A 22,833-nucleotide genomic window follows, 5' to 3' on the forward strand; every position below is an offset into this window, starting at 1 on the left:
TCAGGTTGGCATTTCGCTTACAGCGAAGCTCAGCTGCGATGGCCGTGGTTCCTGCTCAATCTCTCCGGGTTTCGGATATCCGAGACCCGACTGTTCTGTTCGAGCGGTACAACACCGAGGAGATACGCGGCATCGAGCGGAATGTCCGCGGAGAGATCGAGCACAAGAAGGAGGAACTTCGTCAGATGGTGGGCGAGCGGTACCGCGATTTGATCGACGCCGCCGACACCATCGGAGAGATGCGTCAGTGTTCGGAGAGCGTGGTTACGTCCATCCAGGACATGCACCGCTATTGCCACAAGCTGAAACAGGGGAAAAGCGTTCCCCAAAGCAACAGCAAAGAAGAGGTATGTGGCTCCACTGTGAAGCTAACGAGCGGTGGTGATGGCTAACTAGTTCTGTTGATTTAGATAGCAAACTGTTCTGCAGAATACCATTCCCCGATCCCTTCTGGACAGGTTGTGATGTGTGATTAGACTCCGACAGGTTCCACCCGTTGTGAGATGATTGGTATATGTCAATGATGGGATTATCTGTGTGAGTTTCAATATCTACTACACCCTATATCTCTGTGTGATTGTCTCTCTGCCTGTCCCTTTATTTATGTATGTAATGTAGCCTGTCTTAGCTTTCCCATCAAGTCCCAGGAGAGGTTCTACACCTTGGCCTCTCAGATCAATCACTGTGTATCCCTGTGATTATCTCTGTCTGTATGTGTTTATAAACTCTCTCTCTTTTCACACCAGGTCCAGAGGCAGTCCCAGGAGAAGTTCTACACCATGGCCTCTCAGATCAAGCTGCTGCTGGAGATCCCAGAGAGGATCTGGAGTTCCATGGAGGCCTCTCAGTACCTGCAGGCAAAGACACTTATTACTAAGACAGTGGACTGTTAGCATTTCCCATAGGAAGACACTGCATACTTAGCCGTCGTTGCTAATACTAGCTGGGCATGGCCAATGATTTATGTAAACCCACATCATAGGGCACTGCTAATGCTAACTCTTGGTTTAATGGACACTCCTGACCAGCCAACCAATATTTCATTTCAGAATTGGTTAAAATTAGGTTATGGTCAGTTTTAGAGATTGGGTAGTCGGGCTGTCAATGGGATGCTGGTCAGAAAAGCCCTTATAGCCTCTCCCTGGTTTACCACCCTCTTTGCTGCAGGCCACACAGCTCTACCTGCTCTGCTGCCACCTGCACAGACAGCTCCACCTGGAGGCTGGAGGACCACAGTACAGCCCCGTCCTCGCCCGCTTCCCCATCCTGGTCAGGCAGGTGGCTGCTGCTGGACACTTCAGGTGAATGTCACCGTGATGTAATTTTGGATGAGGGAGACGATTATCAAATCTGGATTTTCTGTGAAATTGAAGAGCCTACCTCAGCAGGGCTAGAAGCACCACATTCAATATAGGGGCACCACATTCGATATAGGAGCACCACATTCAATATAGGAGCACCACATCCAATATAGGGGCACCACATTCAATATAGGGGCACCACATTCGATATAGGGGCACCACATTCGATATAGGGGCACCACATTCGATATAGGGGCACCACATTCGATATAGGAGCAGCGCATTCAATATAGGAGCACCGCATTCAATATCGGAGCGCCACATTCAATATCGGAGCGCCACATTCAATATAGGAGCACTCTCTCTCTCTTCTACCCCCCTCCCAGGTCCACCATTTTGCTGGACAGTAAGTCAGTCCTGCGTGGTCGGGCGGTGTCTGACCAAGCCATCGCTGAGGCCCTAGTGTCCACCATGCTCCTCGAGGACAGCTCTCCACGTCAGGCTCTGGCTGACTTCCTCCTGGCTAGGAAGGCCTCTATCCAACAGCTACTCAACCAGCCACAGCATGGTACTAGTATATACCACTCTACCACAATACAATACCACACATACTTCCTACACAATACAACCAGCCACAGCATGGTACTAGTATATACCACTGTACCACAATACAATACCACACATACTTCCTACACAATACACAACATATCATCCAACACAATACGTAACACAACATCCTACACAATACACAACACAATGCAACACAATACACAACATCCTACACAATACACAACACCACATCCTATACAATATCCTATACAATACACAACACAATACAACATCCTACACAACACAATACACAATACAACATCCTACACAATAAAACATATTACAGCCTTGACACTTCCACCCCAAGTCAACATGTCCTGTTATCACACTTCCACCCCAAGTCAACATGCCCTGTTATCACACTTCCTCTCCCCTGTTATTACACTTCCTCTCCAAGTCAACATGTCCTGTTATCACACTTCCACCCCAAGTCAACATGTCCTGTTATCACACTTCCACCCCAAGTCAACATGCCCTGTTATCACACTTCCACCCCAAGTCAACATGCCCTGTTATCACACTTCCACTCCAAGTCAACATGTCCTGTTATCACACTTCCTCTCCCGAGTCAACATGTCCTGTTATCACACTTCCACCCCAAGTCAACATGCCCTGTTATCACACTTCCACTCCAAGTCAACATGTCCTGTTATCAGTCTTCCTCTCCCCTGTTATCACACTTCCTCTCCAAGTCAACATGTCCTGTTATCACACTTCCTCTCCCCTGTTATCACACTTCCACTCCAAGTCAACATGCCCTGTTATCACACTTCCACTCCAAGTCAACATGTCCTGTTATCACACTTCCTCTCCAAGTCAACATGCCCTGTTATCACACTTCCTCTCCAAGTCAACATGCCCTGTTATCACACTTCCTCTCCAAGTCAACATGTCCTGTTATCACACTTCCACCCCAAGTCAACATGCCCTGTTATCACACTTCCACCCCAAGTCAACATGCCCTGTTATCACACTTCCTCTCCAAGTCAACATGTCCTGTTATCACACTTCCTCTCCCCTGTTATCACACTTCCACTCCAAGTCAACATGTCCTGTTATCACACTTCCACTCCAAGTCAACATGTCCTGTTATCACACTTCCTCTCCAAGTCAACATGTCCTGTTATCAGTCTTCCTCTCCCCTGTTATCACACTTCCTCTCCAAGTCAACATGTCCTGTTATCACACTTCCTCTCCCCTGTTATCACACTTCCTCTCCCCTGTTATCACACTTCCACTCCAAGTCAACATGCCCTGTTATCACACTTCCACTCCAAGTCAACATGTCCTGTTATCACACTTCCACCCCAAGTCAACATGCCCTGTTATCACACTTCCTCTCCAAGTCAACATGTCCTGTTATCACACTTCCACCCCAAGTCAACATGCCCTGTTATCACACTTCCTCTCCAAGTCAACATGTCCTGTTATCACACTTCCTCTCCAAGTCAACATGTCCTGTTATCACACTTCCACTCCAAGTCAACATGTCCTGTTATCACACTTCCACCCCAAGTCAACATGTCCTGTTATCACACTTCCACCCCAAGTCAACATGCCCTGTTATCACACTTCCACCCCAAGTCAACATGCCCTGTTATCACACTTCCTTTCCAAGTCAACATGTCCTGTTATCACACTTCCACTCCAAGTCAACATGTCCTGTTATCACACTTCCACCCCAAGTCAACATGTCCTGTTATCACACTTCCACTCCAAGTCAACATGCCCTGTTATCACACTTCCACCCCAAGTCAACATGCCCTGTTATCACACTTCCTTTCCAAGTCAACATGTCCTGTTATCACACTTCCACTCCAAGTCAACATGTCCTGTTATCACACTTCCTCTCCAAGTCAACATGTCCTGTTATCACACTTCCTCTCCCCTGTTATCACACTTCCACTCCAAGTCAACATGCCCTGTTATCACACTTCCACCCCAAGTCAACATGCCCTGTTATCACACTTCCACCCCAAGTCAACATGTCCTGTTATCACACTTCCACTCCAAGTCAACATGTCCTGTTATCACACTTCCTCATCTCTGTTCAGTGGACCGGTGTGGTGTTTTGATGTGTGGTTCAGGTTGACAGTCATGTCTGTGTGTGTGTCCCAGGTGCTGGTATTAAGGCCCAGGTGTGTAGCCTGGTAGAGCTGCTGGTGACCACTCTGTACCAGGCCTACGCTGTCTTCTACGTAGCCCCAGAAGGGAGTCCCCGGCTGGGGGACGGAGGGCTGAGCTCCGGCCTCCTCTTCACCACTCTGGAGAACGTCACCTCCACCACACCTACAGGTAGATAGATACCTTGCAGATACCTTGCAAGAAATGGTTGAAGAAGAAAAAATACTTTATTTATTTATTTATTTAACCTTTATTTAACTAGGCATGTCAGTTAAGATAATTCTTATTTACAGTGACGGCCTAACCTACTTTCATCCCATTTTAGGCCCAAACTGATCTGGAGCCCCTAACTTTGATAAGACTAAATAAGCGTGTTATATTAGATTGTATAAGCAACATGGTCTACCTTGACCTTTTGATTGGCCTCTCTGAGGGATATTGACTTTCAACAATGGAGAATTTTAATACCAATTATAAACCGAGGAGTTTGGGTCTTGGATGCTGATGATCTGAAACAGTGTTTCAGCTGTGTGTGTGTATATCCAACAATATACCATGGGTATGTTGTAAAGACACAAAAATACTTGTTTACTGTTAGATGTTTGTTGGTAACCAGTTTATAACAGCATTAAGGCACCTTAGGGGTTTGTGGTATATGGCCAATACACAACACCCCTGTGGGCCTTATTGTTGAATTATAGAACTGTAGACATCTCTGTGGTAATCTGTCCTTCCGGTCTCACCTGTTGTCACCTGTTGTCCAGGTAAAGGGAGGCGTGTCCTTCAGGAGGAGGTGAGTACAGGAAGCTGGTTCAAGTACCTCCCCTCTTCCATCGCTGAGTTCCAGCCCGCGCTCAGAACCCTGGCTCAGCCAATCCAGAGAGAGCAGCTCAGAGACACCCTACAGCAGTGGATCAACACGTAAGACCTCATCCAATCAATACCCTTTACTTTTGCATATAGAAACAGCTGCCATATTTCAGCCAATCAATACCCTTTACTTTTGCATATAGAAACAGCTGCCATATTTCAGCCAATCAATACCCTTTACTTTTGCATATAGAAACAGCTGCCATATTTCAGCCAATCAATGCCCTTTTAATTTCAACAACTGATATTCAATATCGATCATAGTCGGCTGTAGAACTATAAAAAGATTATTAAGGAGAGTCTGATCTGAGACCAGAAAATGACCAGCTTCTTCAGGAACTATATCTGCTCTGGGAACCAAATCAACCAAAATGGAACTCTCACATGCTGACTAGAAGAGGGGGGGGGCACACGCGTGTATGGGTCCGCACACGCGTGTATGGGTCCGCATGTTGATTTTTGTCCATCCAGACCAGACGCGATCAGGGCCCACGGGTTGAAATATGTGACTTCCAGACAGTGGCGAGGGAGTTGATAAAACCTTCAACTTGGGGACACACTCTTGTCTTGAATGATGTCATTCATGTTCCACTAATAAATCATTTAAACAAGCCTGAAGCCAAATTAACAAATCCCCTGTCATTGTAAACCTCGGTAACAGGTAGCCCTTTACACTCCTACTCGTATAGGGGGTTGAACATGGCAGATTTGAACACTGAAAAAACCCTCAATTGGAGCTCAGTGTCTGTACAGTAACATGATGTCAGAGCTCAGTGTCTGTACAGTAACATGCTATACATGACGTCAGAGCTCAGTGTCTGTACAGTAACATGCTATACATGACGTCAGACCTCAGGCTCTGTGCTTCACAGCTCTGTATGGGTTTTTACTGACAGCCGTTATGAACTAGAGCCCCGTACGTGACCAGAAGTTGTCCCCATCCCTGCCCCTAATTGGGCAACTTTTGTAAGTGTTTTGTTGACCGAGGGAAGGAAATGCTGTGAATGAAGAGGACTCAAATGTATTTAAAAGATGAGACGTTGAGGACTATAATAAACACTGCTTTGATGTGATACAAGCCAAATACCTGTGAGTCCAAATGTGCACTTCACATTTCCACATCATCAAACTCATGTTGATGATCACTAGGTTTTATACCCTGGGTTGTCCTGAACACAATGAGACTGATACCCTGGGACATCCTGAACACAATGAGACTGATACCCTGGGTTGTCCTGAACACAATGAGACTGATACCCTGGGTTGTCCTGAACACAATGAGCCTGATACCCTGGGTCGTCCTGAACACAATGAGCCTGATACCCTGGGTTGTCCTGAACACAATGAGACTGATACTCTGGGTTGTCCTGAACACAATGAGCCTGATACTCTGGATTGTCCTGAACACAATGAAACTGATACCCTGGGTTGTCCTGAACACAATGAGCCTCATGCCCCGGGTTGTCCTGAACACAATGAGCCTGATACCCTGGGTTGTCCTGAACACAATGAGACTGATACCCTGGGTCGTCCTGAACACAATGAGACTGATACCCTGGGTCGTCCTGAACACAATGAGACTGATACCCTGGGTCGTCCTGAACACAATGAGACTGATACCCTGGGTCGTCCTGAACACAATGAGACTGATACCCTGGGTCGTCCTGAACACAATGAGCCTCATACCCTGGGTTGTCCTGAACACAATGAGCCTCATGCCCTGGGTTGTCCTGAACACAATGAGCCTCATGCCCCGGGTTGTCCTGAATACAATGAAACTGATACTCTGAGTTGTCCTGAACACAATGAGCCTGATACTCTGGGTTGTCCTGAACACAATGAAACTGATACTCTGGGTTGTCCTGAACACACTGAGACTGATACCCTGGGTTGTCCTGAACACAATGAGACTGACACCCTGGGTTGTCCTGAACACAATGAGACTGATACCCTGGGTTGTCCTGAACACAATGAGCCTGATACCCTGGGTCGTCCTGAACACAATGAGCCTGATACCCTGGGTCGTCCTGAACACAATGAGACTGATACCCTGGGTCGTCCTGAACACAATGAGACTGATACCCTGGGTCGTCCTGAACACAATGAGACTGATACCCTGGGTCGTCCTGAACACAATGAGCCTCATACCCTGGGTTGTCCTGAACACAATGAGCCTCATGCCCTGGGTTGTCCTGAACACAATGAGCCTCATGCCCCGGGTTGTCCTGAACACAATGAGCCTCATGCCCCGGGTTGTCCTGAACACAATGAGACTGACACCCTGGGTTGTCCTGAACACAATAAGCCTCATACCCCGGGTTGTCCTGAACACAATGAGCCTCATACCCCGGGTTGTCCTGAACACGTGAACGTGTAGATGGAGGGAAAGCAGGTGAATTGGCATTCAGCCAGACTCTATAACTCGTCTTTTCATTCTCATCCCAGCTGGAAGGAGGACGTCTGTAACAGAGTCAGCAGTCTGGTTAGGGTTGTTATCATGTTGTAATGTTTCTCCCAGCTGTAACAGAGTCGGCAGTCTGGTTAGGGTTGTTATCATGTTGTATTGTTTCTCCCAGCTGTAACAGAGTCAGCAGTCTGGTTAGGGTTGTTATCATGTTGTATTGTTTCTCCCAGCTGTAACAGAGTCAGCAGTCTGGTTAGGGTTGTTATCATGTTGTATTGTTTCTCCCAGCTGTAACAGAGTCAGCAGTCTGGTTAGGGTTGTTATCATGTTGTATTGTTTCTCCCAGCTGTAACAGAGTCAGCAGTCTGGTTAGGGTTGTTATCATGTTGTATTGTTTCTCCCAGCTGTAACAGAGTCAGCAGTCTGGTTAGGGTTGTTATCATGTTGTATTGTTTCTCCCAGCTGTAACAGAGTCAGCAGTCTGGTTATGGTTGTTATCATGTTGTATTGTTTCTCCCAGCTGTAACAGAGTCGGCAGTCTGGTTAGGGTTGTTATCATGTTGTATTGTTTCTCCCAGCTGTAACAGAGTCGGCAGTCTGGTTAGGGTTGTTATCATGTTGTATTGTTTCTCCCAGCTGTAACAGAGATGGCAGTCTGGTTAGGGTTGTTATCATGTTGTATTGTTTCTCCCAGCTGTAACAGAGTCAGCAGTCTGGTTAGGGTTGTTATCATGTTGTATTTTTTTCTCGCAGCTGTAAGGAGGACATCTGTAATGGTGTCAGCAGTCTGCTGGTCTATGTGAACAGTCTGAAGGGCCTAGCCTCCATCAGAGATGCTGTGTGGGACCTCCTCTCCACCGACTCCATCAGTCAACACTGGAGCTTCATCTGCCAGCGGCTGTTAGAGCGCCCCCTAGCGCTGTGGGAGGACTTCCTACAGCAGCTCTTCCTCCAACGCCTGCAGGTAACTAGCTACACTCAGGTCCCGTTTCCAGGACACAGATTAAAGCTAGTCTTAATCTAGGTTTAGATTAACGAGACCCAGGCCTCGTCCCCCGGGCTTTGATTGTGGACACTTGGAAGAAAGTGTGTGGTGCACCACATTAGTCCTGGAGGAAGTAGCACCTTCTATGGAGAATCTCTGTTGACCAGGCTTTTCAGACTAGGACTAATCTGTGTCCATGTTATAAAATAGAATGGAGCACTGACAGTTTTAGCTGTTGTTGTTAATATTATTCTCTTGTTGTGTGTATTCTATACACCCCTGCTCCTCTCATTACATTGAGCTGTTCTCATTCAGACAGTGGGGAACCTTTTAGAAACAGAACAACAGATTTAACCTGCCGATTTAACTAGCTAGTAGCTACAGCTGTCTTCTGTCTTCTAGCTATCTAGTGAACTAGTTCTCCTCTCCAGAATAGTTCTAATCTGCTCACTGTGTCTGTCTGTTTCCTCTCCCTCTCTCTATCTCTCTCTCTCTCTCTCTCTCTCTCCTTTCCTGTCACTCTCTCATCTCCTTTTCTACCCCCCCTCTTCCATCTTCCTCCCTCCTTTCTATCTCTCCCCTTCTCTCTATCTTCTGCTCCCTTAATTCTCCCGTTCTCCATCTCCCCCTCTTCTTCCATTCTCTCCCCCAGGCGATCACCCAGGAGGGTACAGAGACTATCTCCACCAGCTGCAGACAGCTCCTCTCCTCTGCCCTTCGAGAGCTAGAGGGCCAGCCCACCCCTCCGGGCCCCGGTCCACCAGGCTCCAGCCCTCCCCTCCCCAGCCGAGGTGCTCTCTACGAGGCAGACGTGGCCTCTTTCCTGTGGTCCGAGGCCCAGGGGGACCTACTGAGCGACGCGGCCTGGGTCAGTGTATCCCAACGGGGGCCACAGCATCGGAGCGGCCTGGCCATGAAGACTCAGGCCCTGACACCCTGTGTCCAGATCTTCTGTTCATCACTGGATGCTGCTCTCAGAGACAGACTGGATGACCTGCAGCACTACCTGCCCTCTGATAACACAGGTAGGTAGACAGATGGATTACCTGTCCTCTGATAACACAGGTAGGGAGACAGATGGATTACCTGTCCTCTGATAACACCGGTAGGGAGACAGATGGATTACCTGTCCTCTGATAACACAGGTAGATGGACAGATGGATTATTGGACTTTATTTCTACAGTAGGTCCAATTAAGATATTATCCCAGGGAGACCTGGCCTAATGATAATGTAATGTGAACTAAGGTGAAATACTTAACATGAAGTCATCAATATCGACTGCATCTCAAACTCTCTTCTCATTATAGTGGACTCCTTTTGACCAGAGGTTCTCCTCTGTCTCCTTCCTCCACTCTACCTCCTCCCCCTCTACTTCCTCCTCCATCTCCTCCACCCCCCCTATACCATCTTCTCCACCTCTACCTCCTCCTCCCCCTCTACTTCCTTCTCTACCTCCTCCATCTCCACCTCAACCTCCCCCTCTACTTCCTCCTTCATCTCCTCCTCCACCCCCCTCTATACCATCTTCTCTACCTCTACCTCATCCATCTCCACCTCAACCTCCCCCTCCCCCTCTACTTCCTCCTATACCTCCTCCTCCACCTCTACTACCTCCATCTCCTCTTCCTCCTTCTCTCCCTCTACCTCCTATTCCTTCTCCCCCTCCCGACCTCCACCTTCTCTCCCTCTACCTCCTTCTCCTCCTCCTCTACCATCTCCTCCTCCACCTCCCCCTATACCACCTCCTCCATCTCCTCTTCCACCTCCCCCTCTACAACCTCCCCCTCTTCCTCCTTTACCACCTCCTCTATCTCCTCCTCCACCTCTACTACTACCTCCACCTCTACTACTACCTCCCCCTCTACCACCTCCTCCACCTCCCCCTCTACCACCTCCTCCACCTCCCCCTCTACCACCTCCTCCATCTCCTCCTCCCCCTCTACCTCCCCTTCTACCATCTCCTCCATCTTCTCCTCCCCCTCTACCACCTCCTCCATCTCCTCTTCCTCCTCCCCCTCTACCACCTCCTCTTCCTCCTCCCCCTCTACCACCTCCTCCATCTCCACTTCCTCCCCCTCTACCACCTCCTCCATCTCCACTTCCTCGCCCTCTACCACCTCCTCCATCTCCTCCTCCACCCCCCCCCCCTACCACCTCCTCCATGTCCTCCTCCACCCCCCCCTCTACCACCTCCTCCACCTCCCATCTACCACATGCTCCATCTCCTCCTCCACCCCCCCTCTACCACCTCCTCCACCCCCCCTCTACCACCTCCTCCACCTCCCCTCTACCACCTGCTCCATCTCCTCCTCCACCCCCCCTCTACCACCTCCTCCATCTCCTCCTCCACCCCCCCTCTACCACCTCCTCCACCTCCCCTCTACCACCTGCTCCATCTCCTCCTCCACCCCCCCTTCTACCACCTCCTCCATCTCCTCCTCCACCCCCCCTCTACCACCTGCTCCATCTCCTCCTCCATCTCCTCCTCCACCCCCCCTTCTACCACCTCCTCCATCTCCTCCTCCACCTCCCCTCTACCACCTGCTCCATCTCCTCCTCCACCCCCCCTCTACCACCTCCTCCATCTCCTCCTCCACCCCCCCTCTACCACCTCCTCCACCTCCCCTCTACCACCTGCTCCATCTCCTCCTCCACCCCCCCTTCTACCACCTCCTCCATCTCCTCCTCCACCCCCCCTCTACCACCTCCTCCACCTCCCCTCTACCACCTGCTCCATCTCCTCCTCCATCTCCTCCTCCACCCCCCCTTCTACCACCTCCTCCATCTCCTCCTCCACCCCCCCTCTACCACCTGCTCCATCTCCTCCTCCACCCCCCCCTCTACCACCTGCTCCATCTCCTCCTCCACCCCCCCCTCTACCACCTGCTCCATCTCCTCCTCCACCCCCCCCTCTACCACATCCTCCTCTACCACCTCCTCCACCTCTCTCTACCTCCTCTTCTACCATCTCCTCCACCTCCTCTACCACCTCCTCCATCTCCTCTTCCTCCCCCTCTACCTCTTCCTTCTCCTCCTCTTCATCCACAGATCCCCAGGTCCCCTCCGTCTCCTTCACTATAGGCCTCGGCTCTGGGTCCAGTTCTGGTTCCGGTACCGTCTCATCCTTCGACCGGTTCACAGACGCCATGGCGGTAGAGGAGACCCTACGTGAACGCTGTCTAGCATGCGTACGTGACATCATCACCTGCGTACGCTCTAAACTGGGGGCGGCCTCACCTGTTGGCTCCTCCCCCAGCCCAGCCCGTCTAAGCTCGGTGCTCTTCATGGCCCGCCTCTGTCAGTCCCTCAGCAAGCTCTGCCCCAACCTCAGGCAGTGCATCCTGGGTAAACAGGGCTGTGCTGCAGCTGACCCTGTTACCAAGGGAACACCCCGCCAAAGCAGGAAGTTGGGGAAGGCGGCTGCCAAGGCGACAGAGGTTAGCCCCGCCCAGGCCAAGTGGGCGTGTCTGAAAGAGGAGCTTCTGGTTGTCAGTATGGAAGCATATCGGATATGGAGCTCCGCCCTCTCTAAGGTGAGGGGGTTACTTGGAGGGATAGTTCACCACTAAATCAAAGTTTGTCAGACATTTTCTGGGGCTGTTTAAACATCTCAGAGTTGGAGGATCTAGGATCAGTTTAACCTTTTAGATTAAAATGAAATACATGGGCAGGGGGGGCCTGATCCTAGACCAGCTCTATTACTGAATACTGGTCCTATTAGATTACATGGACAGGGGGGGGCTGATCCTAGACCAGTTCTATGATTGAATACTGGTCCTATTAGATTACATGGACAGGGGGGACCTGATCCTAGACCAGTTCTATGACTGAATACTGGTCCTATTAGATTACATGGACAGCGGGGACCTGATCCTAGACCAGTTCTATGACTGAATACTGGTCCTATTAGATTACATGGACAGGGGGGGCTGATCCTAGACCAGTTCTATGATTGAATACTGGTCCTATTAGATTACATGGACAGGGGGACCTGATCCTAGACCAGTTCTATGATTGAATACTGGTCCTATTAGATTACATGGACAGGGGGACCTGATCCTAGACCAGTTCTATGACTGAATACTGGTCCTATTAGATTACATGGACAGGGGGGACCTGATCCTAGACCAGCTCTATGACTGAATACTGGTCCTATTAGATTACATGGACAGGGGGGACCTGATCCTAGACCAGTTCTATGACTGAATACTGGTCCTATTAGATTACATGGACAGGGGGACCTGATCCTAGACCAGCTCAATGACTGAATACTGGTCATTTAGATTACATGGACAGGGGGACCTGATCCTAGACCAGTTCTATGACTGAATACTGGTCATTTAGATTACATGGACAGGGGGACCTGATCCTAGACCAGCTCTATGACTGAATACTGGTCCTATTAGATTACATGGACGGGGGGGGGGGGGGGCTGATCCTAGACCAGCTCTATGACTGAATACGGGTCCTATTAGATTACATGGACAGGGGGGACCTGATCCTAGACCAGCTCTATGACTGAATACTGGTCCTATTAGATTACATGGACAGGGGGACCTGATCCTAGACCAGCTCTATGACTGAATACTGGTCCTATTAGATTACATGGACAGGTGGTACCTGATCCTAGACCAGCTCTATGACTGAATACTGGTCCTATTAGATTACATGGACAGGGGGGACCTGATCCTAGACCAGCTCTATGACTGAATACTGGTCCTATTAGATTACATGGACAGGGGGGACCTGATCCTAGACCAGTTCTATGACTGAATACTGGTCCTATTAGATTACATGGACAGGGGGGACCTGATCCTAGATCAGCTCTCTGAGAGGCTTGATACAGAGTTTTGTGGTCTAAGAATGTCAGACAAACTTCCAACAATCAGTTTGAAATGAAATGACAACCCAGTCTATTTAGGCCGAGCCATTCTTCCTTTGTTGTCATGTCTTTTATTACCTTACCCCCTGGTCTCCCCCTCTCTCTCCCCCCCCAAGGCGCTGGTAGGTCAGTTTGCGACCTCGTTGCACGCAGAGTCTGCCGGGGCTATCCTAGCAAACGCCACCAACTGGGAGGAGCTAGAGATCCAGGAAGAGGCAGAGTCAGGGAGCAGCGTCACCTCCAAGATCAGACTTCCTGTCCAGGTAAGAGTGATGTTATGACATCATCGCTCAGCTCAGCAGGACCTGACCAGTAGTGTCTCACAGATAGGAGAAAGGATTTTCAAATAGAAAATTAACACTGAGATGCTGCAATATTATCTCTCTGTCTCCCTCTCTCACTCCCCCCTCTGTCTTCCTCTCTCTGTCTCTCTCTGTCTCTGTCTCGCTCCCCCCTCTCTCTCTCTCTGTCTCTGTCTCGCTCCCCCCTCTCTGTCTCCCTCTCTCACTCCCCCCTCTCTCTGTCTCTCACTCTGTCTCTCTCTCTCTCTCTCTCTCTCTCTCTGTCTCTCTCTCTGTCTCTCTCTCTGTCTCTCTCTCTGTCTCTCTCTCTGTCTCTCTCTCGCTCCCCCCTCTCTGTCTCCCTCTCTCACTCCCCCCTCTCTCTGTCTCTCTCTCTCTCTCTGTCTCTCTCTCTCTCTCTCTCTCTCTCTCTCTCTCTCTCTCGCTCCCCCCTCTCTCTCTCTCTCTCTCTCTCTCTCTCTCTCTCTCTCTGTCTCGCTCCCCCCTCTCCCCCCCCCCCCCTCCCTCCATAGCCGTCATGGTTTGTCCAGTCTCTGCTGTTCCACCTGTGTCTGGAGGTGAACGGTGTAGGGGGTCATGCTGTGCCCCGCCCCACCCTACAGGAGTTACTACAAGGCTGCATGGACCTGGTGCTGCACCAGTACCAGAACCTCATACACACAGCGCAGGACAAGGTAACACACACACAGCGCTGGACAAGGTAACACACACACAGCGCAGGACAAGGTAACACACACACAGCGCTGGACAAGGTAACACACACACACACAGCGCAGGACAAGGTAACACACACACACAGCGCAGGACAAGGTAACACACACACACTGCGCAGGACAAGGTAACACACACACACAGCGCAGGACAAGGTAACACACACACACAGCGCAGGACAAGGTAACACACACACACACACAGCGCAGGACAAGGTAACACACACACACAGCGCAGGACAAGGTAACACACACACACAGCGCAGGACAAGGTAACACACACACACAGCGCAGGACAAGGTAACACACACACACACAGCGCAGGACAAGGTAACACACACACACACACACACAGCGCAGGACAAGGTAACACACACACACACACACAGCGCAGGACAAGGTAACACTCACACACAGCGCAGGACAAGGTAACACACACACACAGCGCAGGACAAGGTAACACAGACACACAGCGCAGGACAAGGTAACACACACACACACACACACAGCGCAGGACAAGGTAACACACAGCGCAGGACAAGGTAACACACACACAGCGCAGGACAAGGTAACACACACACACAGCGCAAGACAAGGTAACACACACACACACACACACACACAGCGCAGGACAAGGTAACACACACACACAGCGCAGGACAAGGTAACACACACACACACACACACAGCGCAGGACAATGTAACACACACACACACACAGCGCAGGACAAGGTAACACACACAGCGCAGGACAAGGTAACACACACACACAGCTCAGGACAAGGTAACACACACACACACAGCTCAGGACAAGGTAACACACACACACAGCGCAGGACAAGGTAACACACACACACACAGCGCAGGACAAGGTAACACACACACACACAGCGCAGGACAAGGTAACACACACACACAGCGCAGGACAAGGTAACACACACACACTGCGCAGGACAAGGTAACACACACACACACTGCGCAGGACTAGGTAACACACACACACACACACTGCGCAGGACTAGGTAACACACACACACACGGTGCAGGACCAGGTAACACACACACACACACACACACACAGCGCAGGACAAGGTAACACACACACACACACACACAGCGCAGGACAAGGTAACACACACACACAGCGCAGGACAAGGTAACACACACACACACACAGCACAGGACAAGGTAACACACACACACAGCGCAGGACAAGGTAACACACAGGGCTGACACTGTAATCATAGAGCACACCTGGACAACGAAATTAGTTGTCATCCTAAAGAGATGTTGCTCTCCCCCCCCTCCTCTTTCTCTCTCTCCCCCTCCTCTTTCTCTCTCTCTCCTCCCCTCTCTCTCTCTCTCTCTCTCTCTCTCTCTCTCTCTCCCTCCTCTTTCTCTCTCTCCCCCCTCCTCTTTCTCTCTCTCTCTCTCTCCCCCTCCTCTCTCTCTCTCCCCCCTCCTCTCTCTCTCTCCCCCCTCCTCTCTCTCTCTCTCCCCCTCCTCTCTCTCTCTCTCCTCCCCTCTCTCTCTCTCTCCCCCCCTCCTCTTTCTCTCTCTCTCTCCCCCTCTCTCTCCCTCCTCTCTCTCTCTCCCTCCTCTCTCTCTCTCCCCTCCTCTCTCTCTCTCTCCACTCTCTCTCTCTCTCTCCCCCCTCCTCTCTCTCTCTCTCTCTCCACTCTCTCTCTCTCTCCCCCCTCCTCTCTCTCTCTCTCTCTCCACTCTCTCTCTCTCTCTCCCCCCTCTCTCTCTCCACTCTCTCTCCCCTCCACTCTTTCTCTCCCCTCCACTCTCTCTCCTCCCCCTCTCTCTCTCTCCCCCCCTCTCTTTCTCCCCCACCCCCCCTCTCTCTCTCTCCAGGACTGTCCGTTCCCTATGACTCAGAACAGGTCTCTACAGCTGTTATTTGACCTGAGATATCTCACTGCTACCCTGGGTACCAAACTAGAGGATGGCAGGGGCTTCCGCTCTCAACAAGACCCCAGGTACACACACACACACACACACACACACACACCTGGTCTCTCTGTATGTTACAGGGTTCAGTAACATCCTGGTCTCTCTGTGTGTTACAGGGTTCAGTAACATCCTGGTCTCTCTGTATGTTACAGGGTTCAGTAACATCCTGGTCTCTCTGTGTGTTACAGGGTTCAGTAACATCCTGGTCTCTGTATGTTACAGACATCCTGGTCTCTGTATGTTACAGACATCCTGGTCTCTGTGTGTTACAGGGTTCAGTAACATCCTGGTCTCTGTATGTTACAGGGTTCAGTAACATCCTGGTCTCTGTATGTTACAGGGTTCAGTAACATCCTGGTCTCTGTGTGTTACATGGTTCAGTAACATCCTGGTCTCTGTGTGTTACAGGGTTCAGTAACATCCTGGTCTCTCTGTATGTTACAGGGTTCAGTAACATCCTGGTCTCTGTATGTTACAGGGTTCAGTAACATCCTGGTCTCTGTATGTTACAGGGTTCAGTAACATCCTGGTCTCTGTATGTTACAGGGTTCAGTAACATCCTGGTCTCTGTGTGTTACAGGGTTCAGTAACATCCTGGTCTCTGTGTGTTACAGGGTTCAGTAACATCCTGGTCTCTGTATGTTACAGGGTTCAGTAACATCCTGGTCTCTGTATGTTACAGGGTTCAGTAACATCCTGGTCTCTGTATGTTACAGTGTTCAGTAACATCCTGGTCTCTGTATGTTACAGTGTTCAGTAACATCCTGGTCTCTCTGTATGTTACAGGGTTCAGTAACATCCTGGTCTCTCTGTATGTTACAGGGTTCAGTAACATCCTAGTCTCTCTGTATGTTACAGGGTTCAGTAACATCCTGGTCTCCCTGTGTGTTACAGGGTGCAGTAACATCCTGGTCTCCCTGTGTGTTACATGGTTCAGTAACATCCTGGTCTCCCTGTGTGTTACATGGTTCAGTAACATCCTGGTCTCTCTGTATGTTACAGGGTTCAGTAACATCCTGGTCTCTCTGTATGTTACAGGGTTCAGTAACATCCTGGTCTCTCTGTATGTTACAGGGTTCAGTAACATCCTGGTCTCTGTATGTTACAGGGTCCAGCAGGTGTGTGATTCGCTGGAGAGCTACATTGATCCCTTTGACCTGGATGTGTTCATGCCGCCATTCAACAGCAACCTCAACCGCCTATCACAGAGGAGTTCGGTACGAATGGCCCCGCCCCCTGATGCTACTAATGTGATTGGAGACTAAAATAAATCATGATATTCAGTGTAGAGTCGGGTTATCCTGGGTTATCCTGGGTTATCCTGGGTTACCCTGGATTATCCTGGGTTATTCTGATTTATCCTGGGTTATCCTGGGTTATCCTGGGTTATTCTGGGTTATTCTGGGTTATCCTGGGTTATCCTGGGTTATCCTGGGTTATTCTGGGTTATCCTGGGTTATTCTGGGTTATCCTGGGTTATCATGGGTTACCCTGGGTTATCCTGGGTTATCCACTGTGTATTGATCGTTCAGTAACTTTGGTCACAATTGGTAGCTCTCTGAGGTGCTGTTGGGGATTCAGATGTTGTATTGACGTTGTGATCATTTATGTGGTGTGTTTATATTGTACGATTGTGGTGTTTTGGTTGCGTTAAGGTTGTTGTGCTAACATTGTGATAATGTTGTAATAACATTTCTGTAAACACCGGCTGAGAGGCTCGTAAGGATTTCACAGCCGCTACAGATCACAGTGTTACAGAATACAATAACAATACTCCAGTCTGACAGCAAGTCACTATCATCAGATATGAGAACAATCCATAACATACAGCATGGAGTCTAGTGACCATCAACTCACATCCTGTACAACCACAACACCGGAAATCATGGAGTCTAGTGACCATCAACTCACATCCTGTACAACCACAACACTGGCAATCATGGAGTCTAGTGACCATCAACTCACATCCTCTACAACCACAACACTGGAAATCATGGAGTCTAGTGACCATCAACTCACATCCTGTACAACCACAACACTGGAAATCATGGAGTCTAGTGACCATCAACTCACATCCTGTACAACCACAACACTGGAAATCATGGAGTCTAGTGACCATCAACTCACATCCTCTACAACCACAACACTGGAAATCATGGAGTCTAGTGACCATCAACTCACATCCTCTACAACCACAACACTGGAAATCATGGAGTCTGGTGACCATCAACTCACATCCTGTACAACCACAACACTGGAAATCATGGAGTCTGGTGACCATCAACTCACATCCTGTACAACCACAACACTGGAAATCATGGAGTCTAGTGACCATCAACTCACATCCTGTACAACCACAACACTGGAAATCATGGAGTCTGGTGACCATCAACTCACATCCTGTACAACCACGACACTGGAAATCATGGAGTCTAGTGACCATCAACTCACATCCTCTACAACCACAACACTGGAAATCATGGAGTCTAGTGACCATCAACTCACATCCTGTACAACCACAATACTGGAAGTCATGGAGTCTAGTGACCATCAACTCACATCCTGTACAACCACAACACTGGAAATCATGGAGTCTAGTGACCATCAACTCACATCCTGTACAACCACAACACTGGAAATCATGGAGTCTAGTGACCATCAACTCACATCCTCTACAACCACAACACTGGAAATCATGGAGTCTAGTGACCATCAACTCACATCCTCTACAACCACAACACTGGAAATCATGGAGTCTAGTGACCATCAACTCACATCCTCTACAACCACAACACTGGAAATCATGGAGTCTAGTGACCATCAACTCACATCCTGTACAACCACAACACGGGAAATCATGGAGTCTAGTGACCATCAACTCACATCCTCTACAACCACAACACTGGAAATCATGGAGTCTAGTGACCATCAACTCACATCCTGTACAACCACAACACTGGAAATCATGGAGTCTAGTGACCATCAACTCATATCCTGTACAACCACAACACTGGAAATCATGGAGTCTAGTGACCATCAACTCACATCCTGTACAACCACAATACGGGAAATCATGGAGTCTAGTGACCATCAACTCACATCCTGTACAACCACAACACTGGAAATCATGGAGTCTAGTGACCATCAACTCACATCCTGTACAACCACAACACCGGAAATCATGTGTGTTACACACAGGGGAAATGTAGCAATATGCTAAAGCCCTGTGTTAATTACTTAATTCTCTTTAAATGTCCCCATTCCAAACACCATGTTAATGTTGTGTGGTTCCAGGTGTTGTTGGGGTTGTTGACGGGGACAGAGAAGCAGTTTGTTTCCCGTGGTAACAGCGCGGCCTCTCAGGAACCATACAACATCCTGCCGCTGGCCAGCACCCAGATCAGGTGACTACACACACCAGCACCCAGATCAGGTGACTACACACACCAGCACCCAGATCAGGTGACTACACACACCAGCACCCAGATCAGGTGACTACACACACCAGCACCCAGATCAGGTGACTACACACACCAGGACACACACCAGGACACATATTCATTAATACAAAGTATCTCTGAATAGGAGTTCTGATATTGGATCACTGGACAGGTAGGACCTGATCCTAGACCAGCTCTATGACTGAATACTGGTCCTTTTAGATTACATGGACAGGGGGACCTGATCCTAGACCAGCTCTATGACTGAATACTGGTCCTTTTAGATTACATGGACAGGGGGGACCTGATCCTAGACCAGCTCTATGACTGAATACTGGTCCTAATTGATTACATGGACAGGTAGGAGCTGATCCTAGACCAGCTATATAGCCCAGTACCCTGTCTATAGGCTACAGGTCCATTAGTATTATAGCCCAGTACCCTGTCTATAGGCTACAGGTCCATTAGTATTATAGCCTAGTACCCTGTCTATAGGCTACAGGTCCATTAGTATTATAGCCCAGTACCCTGTCTATAGGCTACAGGTCCATTAGTATTATAGCCCATTACCCTGTCTATAGGCTACAGGTCCATTAGTATTATAGCCTAGTACCCTGTCTATAGGCTACAGGTCCATTAGTATTATAGCCTAGTACCCTGTCTATAGGCTACAGGTCCATTAGTATTATAGCCTAGTACCCTGTCTATAGGCTACAGGTCCATTAGTATTATAGCCCAGTACCCTGTCTATAGGCTACAGGTCCATTAGTATTATAGCCTAGTACCCTGTCTATAGGCTACAGGTCCATTAGTATTATAGCCTAGTACCCTGTCTATAGGCTACAGGTCCATTAGTATTATAGCCTAGTACCCTGTCTATAGGCTACAGGTCCATTAGTATTATAGCCTAGTACCCTGTCTATAGGCTACAGGTCCATTAGTATTATAGCCCAGTACCCTGTCTATAGGCTACAGGTCCATTAGTATTATAGCCTAGTACCCTGTCTATAGGCTACAGGTCCATTAGTATTATAGCCTAGTACCCTGTCTATAGGCTACAGGTCCATTAGTATTATAGCCCAGTACCCTGTCTATAGGCTACAGGTCCATTAGTATTATAGCCCAGTACCCTGTCTATAGGCTACAGGTCCATTAGTATTATAGCCCAGTACCCTGTCTATAGGCTACAGGTCCATTAGTATTATAGCCCAGTACCCTGTCTATAGGCTACAGGTCCATTAGTATTATAGCCCAGTACCCTGTCTATAGGCTACAGGTCCATTAGTATTATAGCCCAGTACCCTGTCTATAGGCTACAGGTCCATTTAGTATTTTAACCCAGTACCCTGTCTATAGGCTACAGGTCCAGACGTATTTTAACCCAGTACCCTGTCTCTGTTCTCCAGGTTTGGGCTGTTACCTCTGAGCATGACCAACTCCCGTAAAACCAAGTCCTCCACACAGGGAAATGACATCACACGCCCACTGGTGAGTCACACGGACGGACGAGTGGGGTGGGGTGTTGGGGGAGGACGGACCGGCGGGGAGGGGGAGGACGGATGGGTGGGGGAGGGCGGGGGGGTGTTGGGGGAGGACGAGGTCTGAGGTTGAACGTATAGCTGAGGTTTTCATATAAACCTGCCTGTATGAATGTCAACCTCACTTCAAGTTTCAGTCTGTTTTTTAACCTTGGCCATGTCTGTTGATTTCCTACGATGTGTATCATGATGTTTTATGTCTGCATTTCCAGCTGTTTTGAGGGCAACAGACCCAGGACAGCAGCAACAGGTCATTGTGTGTGTGGGGTATCTTTAGTGTGTGGGTGGTATCTTTAGTGTGTGTGTGGGTGGTATCTTTAGTGTGTGTGTGGGTGGTATCTTTAGTGTGTGTGTGGGTGGTATCTTTAGCGTGTGTGTGGGTGGTATCTTTAGCGTGTGTGTGGGGTATCTTTAGTGTGTGTGTGGGGTATCTTTAGTGTGTGGGTGGTATCTTTAGTGTGTGTGTGGGTGGTATCTTTAGTGTGTGTGTGGGTGGTGTCTTTAGTGTGTGTGTGGGTGGTATCTTTAGTGTGTGTGTGGGTGGTGTCTTTAGTGTGTGTGTGTGTGGTGTCTTTAGTGTGTGTGTGTGTGGTGGTATCTTTAGTGTGTGTGGTGTCTTTAGTGTGTGTAGTGTCTTTAGTGTAAGTGTGTGTGGTGGTATCTTTAGTGTGTAGTGTCTTTAGTGTGTAGTGTCTTTAGTGTAAGTGTGTGTGGTGGTATCTTTAGTGTGTAGTGTCTTTAGTGTGTAGTGTGTGTGGTGGTATCTTTAGTGTGTAGTGTGTGTGGTGGTATCTTTAGTGTGTGTGGTGGTATCTTTATCTTTAGTGTGTGTGGTGGTATCTTTAGTGTGTGTGTAGTGGTGTCTTTAGTGTGTGTGTAGTGGTGTCTTTAGTGTCTTTAGTTATCTATCTTTAATGTGTAATATTCTATGTGCCATGAAGTGTTTTTACAGTGGGGAGGTTTGCAGTGTGGAGGTTTGCAGTGGGGAGGTTTGCAGTGGGGATGTTTGCAGTGGGGAGGTTTGCAGTGTGGAGGTTTGCAGTGTGGAGGTTTGCAGTGGGGAGGTTTGCAGTGGGGAGGTTTGCAGTGGGGAGGTTTGCAGTGGGGAGGTTTGGTTGTTGTTAACGTGGCTTCTGGTTTGGTTTGATGTTGCCTCAGATCGCTAACTAACAAGGACATGTGACCTGCTTCCTCACTGCCATCCCATTCCCTGTATAGTACACTGTTTTTGAGCCCTGTGGGTTTTTGCTGACGGCTAACCTGGTTTCACGCTGTCTGCCGGGATCTGCAGTCAATTCATGAATCGGCAATGTTCCTATTTTTTATCTTAAGAGGATTTTTCAATTCTCCTCAACTGATTTTTGTAGTGACGTGGATTTGACCTCCACCCTGCCTCACACCATTCCAAACCGTATCTGTGACCAGACAAACAGCGAGTGTTTTCACATCCATTTTCCATGGGGGTGCATCTCAATACTCTGACGTGGCTTCCTCTCATTGTCTCCTCGCCTTCATCTGCACTGATCTGAACGAACAAAACAAAGGAAGCCGACCCGCTTCCTTGCTTATTAGGGAGGAGACAAGGACATGAGGCCAGGGTCGAGTTCATGTCACGCACAGAATGGAAAACATTAGTTCAGGTAGTCTCTCTCTATTTCTCTCAGTTCAGGTAGTCTCTCTCTATTTCTCTCAGTTCAGGTAGTCTCT

The 22,833-nt window shown here is 49.1% G+C and overlaps 1 protein-coding gene across 2 annotated transcripts; it reads left to right on the top strand.

Annotated features, from left to right (window-relative positions):
- The first annotated feature begins 38 nt into the window (after window positions 1-38).
- On the top strand, window positions 39-21,405 carry LOC139421641 (conserved oligomeric Golgi complex subunit 1-like). Of its 2 annotated transcripts, XM_071172720.1 has the most exons (16): window positions 39-347; window positions 747-857; window positions 1,168-1,301; window positions 1,688-1,869; window positions 4,029-4,205; window positions 4,799-4,955; window positions 8,062-8,272; window positions 8,946-9,318; window positions 11,344-11,828; window positions 13,294-13,440; window positions 13,992-14,153; window positions 16,050-16,174; window positions 17,257-17,365; window positions 19,443-19,552; window positions 20,995-21,076; window positions 21,339-21,405. In XM_071172720.1, the coding sequence occupies exons 1-16, from the start codon at window positions 39-41 to the stop codon at window positions 21,345-21,347; spliced, it is 2,883 nt and encodes a 960-aa protein (XP_071028821.1). In that variant the 3' UTR covers window positions 21,348-21,405. The 2 variants fall into 2 exon arrangements, with proteins under 2 accessions (XP_071028821.1, XP_071028822.1); XM_071172721.1 differs by lacking the exon at window positions 21,339-21,405 and having other exon boundaries at window positions 19,443-19,581; window positions 20,995-21,046.
- The last annotated feature ends 1,428 nt before the right edge of the window (window positions 21,406-22,833 follow it).

The sequence above is a fragment of the Oncorhynchus clarkii genome, chromosome 12 (assembly GCF_045791955.1).
Source record: "Oncorhynchus clarkii lewisi isolate Uvic-CL-2024 chromosome 12, UVic_Ocla_1.0, whole genome shotgun sequence".
Lineage (NCBI taxonomy): Eukaryota > Metazoa > Chordata > Actinopteri > Salmoniformes > Salmonidae > Oncorhynchus > Oncorhynchus clarkii.

Bases quoted from the DNA above. Each gene is read 5' to 3' on its own strand.
- LOC139421641 (XM_071172720.1), top strand. From the start codon at position 39: ATGGCCGTGGTTCCTGCTCAATCTCTCCGGGTTTCGGATATCCGAGAC. The intron at 858-1,167 runs GCAAAGACACTT...TCTTTGCTGCAG, and splicing joins AGGCCTCTCAGTACCTGCAG to GCCACACAGCTCTACCTGCT. The intron at 13,441-13,991 runs GTAAGAGTGATG...CTCCCTCCATAG, and splicing joins AGATCAGACTTCCTGTCCAG to CCGTCATGGTTTGTCCAGTC.